This window comes from Populus alba, chromosome 16 (genome assembly GCF_005239225.2).
Source record: "Populus alba chromosome 16, ASM523922v2, whole genome shotgun sequence".
Taxonomy (NCBI): Eukaryota; Viridiplantae; Streptophyta; class Magnoliopsida; order Malpighiales; family Salicaceae; genus Populus; species Populus alba.
In genome coordinates, this window is record NC_133299.1 from 8,455,773 (window position 1) to 8,462,418 (window position 6,646).

Sequence of the window (6,646 nt, forward strand, 5' to 3'; positions counted from 1 at the left end):
ATGAGTAGTTATGATAATGGGTTAGAAATAATTAGGTATTGACCTAGATACCTTTTTGAATATTAGAAGGGACATCTGAAGTGAGACCTACTATAACAAGAGCTCACATGGTAGGAGCATCTGGTATGCATCAACTGCCATACCTCATCTTATTAAGGAAATGTTTTGTATATTTATTTTTACATAGATTCAATGCAAAATATGGAACATGAATCCAACTAGAAGCACAAAATATAAATAAAGAAAAAAAAAAACTAAGCTGGCCATATGAGTAAAGGATATTTTGAATGATTAAGCTAGTTACAATAGCAAGGGCTAATATGTAAAAATCAAGCTGGCTATAATGGTGGGGGTTAATATGTAAAAATTTAGTTGGTTGCATTTGCGAGGGTTATTTTGAAAAACAAAGCCGACTATATGAGTAGGAGCTATATTGAATGATTAAGCTAGCCATAATGGCAAGGGATAATATGATAAAATTAAATCAGTTGCACAAGTGAGGGGCATTTTGAATGATTAAGCTAGCTATAATAGCGAGTGCTAATATGTAAAAATTAAACCATTAGCATGTGTGGGGCTATTTTGAAAATCTAAGTTGACCATATGAACGAGAGTTATTTTAAAAGATTAAGTTGGCCATAAATGACAGGGGCTAATATGTAAAAATCAAGCTGGCTACAATAATTGGGGTGTTAATATACAAATAAATGGAATAAAATGTCAAGAGTTAAGAAATGATTTAAAATACTAGTTATGGTTATTGAAATAGTTAAATGGATACATATTTGATGCAATCATAAACTATATATTTAAATGGTGGTGCAATAAGTAATAGAAAGAGGAGAAGCTTCACTTTTGATTAAGAGAATGAATTACATTAGACATGTAGCATAATTTGTACATGCTTGTAAAAGGAAAATTAATCTCATGTTTACTCTTTAAGGCTGACAAAGATACTAGTTGAAATTATTATTTACATATTTTAAATATATTCTATATTTTCATGTGTTTTAAAGGTATATCCCTTCCATCACAATAACTTTGATACCCAACTTTGGATAACTTAGGTTTTCTTATTATGTAGACTTTTGTATAAATTAAACTATGTTATATAAATAAATCTATTACATATGGATTTTATGATAAACTAAAAAGAAGGGAAATAATGAATTATCACATGTTGATGGCATTGTATGTTTTGAACTAAATGTTATGGTTGCTATCTTTTATATGGAAGAAGGGAAACTATGCTTCCTCTTCCTAGTAACTTGGAAGTTAAAATGATAGGTAGAACTCATCCTTTTAATTTGTTTACAATTAAAGGGTTTAGGGATACAAAAGGTTTCTTGGATCTTTTTAAAGAATTTGAATTTGAGGTTAGGATCCTAAAGTCTTTTCTTGGTGGATTAATGGGGAGATGGGGTTTGTGTAGGTTTTTCTTGTTTAATAAATATTGATTCAAGGTTTATTTTTCTTTTTTGGATTAACGTGGGTGTCTGGGTTAGCTTACGCGCACCTTTATTAATCCTACGGCCCTGAAGTTAATGACCATGTAAGTCTTCAACGACCCCGAGATTTATGGGACTCGAATTGGTGACCTCTAAGAAGCAAACTCAGAACCTGACTAGTTGATCTACACTTATCGGGGTTTATTTTTTTTCTTCTTGATATAATTGGTGGGGGAGATCAAGATATGGTTTTGATTAATGGGTTTATCTTGGTTTTTGAGTCTTAGGTTGCAATCAAATTATGAGCTTTAAATCTTGATTAATGAAATTTTAGAGGTGATCTTTATAATTTCTCATAAAACAAAAAAATCATTGATTGGAAAAATTATGAGGTTGGACATAAATAATAAGTATTGGTTTTCAAAACGCTCATTATTAGGATTATGACCGCAAATAATTTTTCATCACAAGATAGGCTTCCACACTCCTGGATGATTTCTTAGTTTCTAATTTTTTTGTGGATACATGGGGAAAAATCCACTGGACATTTTCTCTTTGTAGGGGTAAGTTGAACAAAGTTGTCATGTATAGGTTTCTTCATGAACACAAGTGAGCTTCAAGTTGAATTTTCTAGAAGTGGAAATACTTCATCTATTGGGTTTGTTAATTAGAGTTAGAAAGTTATAAACTTTGAAAACCCTAAAAAAATCAATATTGTACTAGAAGAACTCAGCATTGTCATTCATGGTTTATGTAAAAAGATTCAAGACTTTCAAATAGAGATATGTTAATGATCCATCATAGGAATATATCTCTTAACAATCCATTTGGAATTTTGAGCTGACAAAGGAAGACAAAAATAGAGTTATGTTCAAGGAATTTAGAATTTGTTTGATTAAGTTTCGGTAAAGGATTTGTATTCATGGAATATTTTTATTTCTAAGTATTATGAATAACATTATTGTAATTATGAATTATGAGTGATAATTATATTGTTTTGAGGCTCCAAATGTTTTTTAGTAATTAAAATGAATATAATGACAAACTTGTAAACACTCAAACATTTACTTATATATTTTTTTTTTTAGCAAATGAAGTTGAGGATATAAATTATTATTCAATATGTAAATCTCATAATATAAATTATGATTTTTTTAAAATACAGTAGGAAAGTGAAAACATGACTAGGAGATTTTTTGTGTGCATGTATATATATATATATATATATATATATATATATATATATATATATATATATTATACTATGCTTTAAAAGGTGTGGGAAAAACACTGTACATTTACTATGGATGTAGACTCATTGCATTGTGGACGATATTGTAGTGCTGTAAGAGCGTTATCTTTGCTATTTTTTAGTCAAGAAATGCTGCTAGGAGGTGTTGTCTTTTCTATTTTCTGTACCAAAAGTTTGTGGATTTGACTTGGTAGCCAGACCTGAGTTGCTTCCAACAGGTGCTGGGTCTAACTTGACAAGTATAGGAAATGCATTGTACATTTATTGTGGACATCGACTCTTTACACTGTAGTGTGGACAACACTATAAACATAGAATGTTTGCACCGTAGATGACACTGCAATGTTATAAGAGCGTTGTCTTTGCTGTTTTTTAGTAAAAAAGTGTTCATACGAGACATTGTCTTTTCTGTACCAAAAGCTAGTAAATCTAGCTTGATAGGTTCAAATCGCTTTTAACAAGTAGTAGATTTGGTTTGGCAGCTAAATCCAACGATATTGGATCTGGCTCGCAACCCAATCTAATAACATTGGGCCTGGCTCGCAGCCAGACCCAGATATATTCAATTTTATTTTTTCGCTTCTTTACATTTTTTTATTTTCTCTTATGTAATTTTTTTTTATACGGTAAAGAGAAAATAAAATGATGAAACTTTTTTTTTTTTTTATTGTATAAAAGTTGGGTGATGATAAATTTTTTTATTTAAGGTTGGATTGATTGAATTTATTTTTTTTTTTTCCAGTAGAGTTGGGTTCTAGTTAGCAATAAGATTTAATAGTGTTGAGCCCCATCTCTAACAAGATTTAATACTCAATAACGTTGGCCTTGCTATTGATAGGATTCAATTGAGTTGGGTTACCACCAAACCCAAAACAAATTAATACATTTTATATATTTTTAATATATTTTTTTATGTATGTTTTTAAAATTTATTATTGACCGGTACGAATCACCAACGATTATACACAAGTGTGTATACACACACACACACTCTCCTCATATGCACATGCCATGGTGTTAATAATAAGTAATTTTATCAATTAGCAATAAATAACTGGCTGACCTCGAAGGACAAAAACGAACAGAAGGCCTACACCCTCGAAATAGAAAAATCTTACAGTCAGATTCACCCATCCGTGCAGAGATTAAAAAAAAAAAAAAAAAAAAACAGCACAAAATCAAAGGGAAGCAGGAAGCTCCAACAAGGTGACCACTGTCTTCTCTTCTCCTCTCCTCCTCGTTTCCAAGCTTCAACAACCAGCCCAAAGCAATAACTCTCTCCATACGTATCTTCTTCTTCCCTACCTCAAAAAGCCATAGCAAACCAGGCGAACCCCTAGAACTCAAACTAGACAAAATTAAACACACGCACACACAAAATATAGTTAAAACCATGAAGCTGTCTACGAAACCATTATCGAGTCCGGGTCGGACAGAGAAGTACTACCCACCACCATTGATGAGGTTCTTGAGAATCAATGTTGGTAGCAGAAGTAGACCAAGGTCACGTTCAAGTCCAATGTTTGTTAGAAAGAAAAATACAACAATCGAAACTCAAGAACCCTCCTCTCCAAAAGTCACCTGCATGGGTCAAGTCCGGGTCAGGCGGTTCAAACAAGCCAATATCCGGCCCGGAAAGCCCAAAAAACGCCTGTGCAAATGGATCCAAAAAACCCTACTTTGTCATCACCATTTAAGTAGAAGAAAACTCAAGCGTAAGTCTTTTACACCTTCTTGGCCTAAATGGGCTCATCTCTTTCGTGTCGGATTTAAGAGAAAAGGCAAAATTAGCGAGGATTGTAATTCTTCAAAGGCTGAACCAAACTATGGTGTCAGAAGTGAAGATTTTGAGCAAGAAAGTGAACAAGAAAAAGAAATGGAAGCTAAAATTTATATCTCTACAGCTATTACACCACCAAGGAATGCTTTTTTACTGACTAGAAGCAGATCTGCACCGTACCGTTCTTCTGTAGCGGGAAGATTTTGGGGGTCACAATCGGAGATTGGAAAAACAAAGCAGAAACAGTATAGCACACAGCAGGAAAACATAGAAAATGGAAGTCCCACGTCGTTAAGAAAGTCTGTTTCTGAAGAATCTGATAAAGAATCAAGTTTGCATCCAGAAACGGAAGTAAAGATTAGTTTTCTCAAAGAATTTGAAGGCTCTATCACTTCAATCAGAGAGGGAATTGCAAATTCTGCAAACATTAAAGAGTCAAGTACAGAGGTGGTTTCCACTGTACGGCCTTTGATACTCACAAGAAGTAAATCTGAACCGGCGAGAACTGGTGAGAAGCTTGATCCGGAAATGAGTTTCTGGAAGAAGAGAAGGTTGGGTTCCACGTAGTTAATTAATTGTTAGTTACCACCACATTAAATATTTTAATTACTACTTTTTGTTTATCTTATCTTGGAAAATGAAATGAATTTAGTTCTTTGAAACTTGTAAACTATAACCATGGTTATTTTTATAAATTCAGACATCTGGGGCTGTACGGGAGAATCTCCATTAGTTCTTTGGTAATATAAAAGGCTGACTTGGTAGGACAATGGAAGATGAAACAGTGAAGAAATTTGTAGTTGTTGCTTGCTTCAATCCCGTTTGCGGTTATTATCAAATAAGGTAAAAATTTATCACATTTAAGATAACTACGTAGCATTTTGCTGATTCGCAAGGAAGCTACTCCGAATGAAGCTCGTTTCAATTTGGCTAGGAAGTTTATTGAATTTTTGTTTTTTGGGAAAATATCATATTTGGCAAAATAATCTTGCAAACTAGCCCAACATGATTATATTTTTTTAAGGTATCAATTAAGTGTTTATAATCTTTTCAAGTGTAAACCTAACCAATTATACCTATACAAATAAAATAAAAAACAAACTTATCATTGAAAAAAATAAATGAAAAATTACATTAATCCAATTATACTATGTCTAACTACATATGATAATTTAACTCTATTTGATTAGTTCATAGTTGTTTGTTGTATGCTACTTGTAGGCAAATCTGTATGGTCTGAATTGTGTCTTGTAAAACATCTATATCCTTATCCTCACAAAGCTACCTCATCCTCAACTAGCGCAATATCTAAGATGTGAAGCCTTCCTTAACAACATCTAGTCCAAAATAGAAAGATACAAACCAAATGTTCTCAATGGAGTGTACAACATAATCGGTGGTATCATGAATCACAATAGCAACTTATTGACCATACCATATAGAAAACACTATATATATATATATATATATATATATATATATATATATATATATATTAAGTTATGTTGAAAAAATAACTAATATAACCCAATTTATTATACTACAGTGCATGGAGTTCATACTACATACATGAAACCCTCAAATATGCTCATATTCACATGTGATAGAAATGATGCATATATGAATGTATTAACCCATGTTAACATCAACATAAATGGTGGGATGTTGTTCCTCAAGGATACACAATCTCCTTGAATGTCATTGGTTCATATAATCCATATATGTTGCCAACCAATTATTATTACTTTTGCCAAAATTTCTTCATGTAGCTCGAATCTTCAATTTTCATACATTCTTGGCAAATTTTAAGTCCTGACTTCAAACACATCATTCTTTCTTACTTGAATAAATTATTGGGCTTACCATATATGATTGAAAAGCTTAAGATGTTTAGTTTCGAGAACAATTTGAATCGCAGAAAAAAACCAACGGTAACTACCGATATGTCTCAAAAAGTTTATAAAGGTTAAGTTTTGCAGATTTGACAAGATTTGTCTAATAACTTTGAGCATATGAAAGGATATGTTATTGAACTCCATTTGACTTGAAAAGTTACCAAAATATATTTTTATATGTTTAGTATCTCCCTATAAAACGCCAACTCATTATGATGTACGGTTTAAGAGATATGCCTAATCTTGCAAAACTTGTCAGCAGATATTTTAA

At 32.0% G+C, this 6,646-nt stretch overlaps 1 protein-coding gene across 1 annotated transcript; it reads left to right on the forward strand.

Moving 5' to 3' along the window:
* The first annotated feature begins 3,750 nt into the window (after positions 1 to 3,750).
* Positions 3,751 to 5,461, forward strand: LOC118045944 (uncharacterized). The gene is made up of 2 exons (XM_035054701.2): positions 3,751 to 5,031; positions 5,181 to 5,461. Exons 1-2 carry the CDS (start codon positions 4,094 to 4,096, stop codon positions 5,227 to 5,229), a joined length of 987 nt encoding a protein of 328 aa, XP_034910592.2. The 5' UTR covers positions 3,751 to 4,093; the 3' UTR covers positions 5,230 to 5,461.
* Positions 5,462 to 6,646: the final 1,185 nt, after the last annotated feature.

Excerpts from the sequence above, each read along its gene's own strand:
- LOC118045944 (XM_035054701.2), top strand. The coding sequence starts at position 4,094 with ATGAAGCTGTCTACGAAACCATTATCGAGTCCGGGTCGGACAGAGAAG. Across the intron at positions 5,032-5,180 it reads AGTTTCTGGAAGAAGAGAAG|ACATCTGGGGCTGTACGGGA; the intron begins GTTGGGTTCCAC and ends TTATAAATTCAG.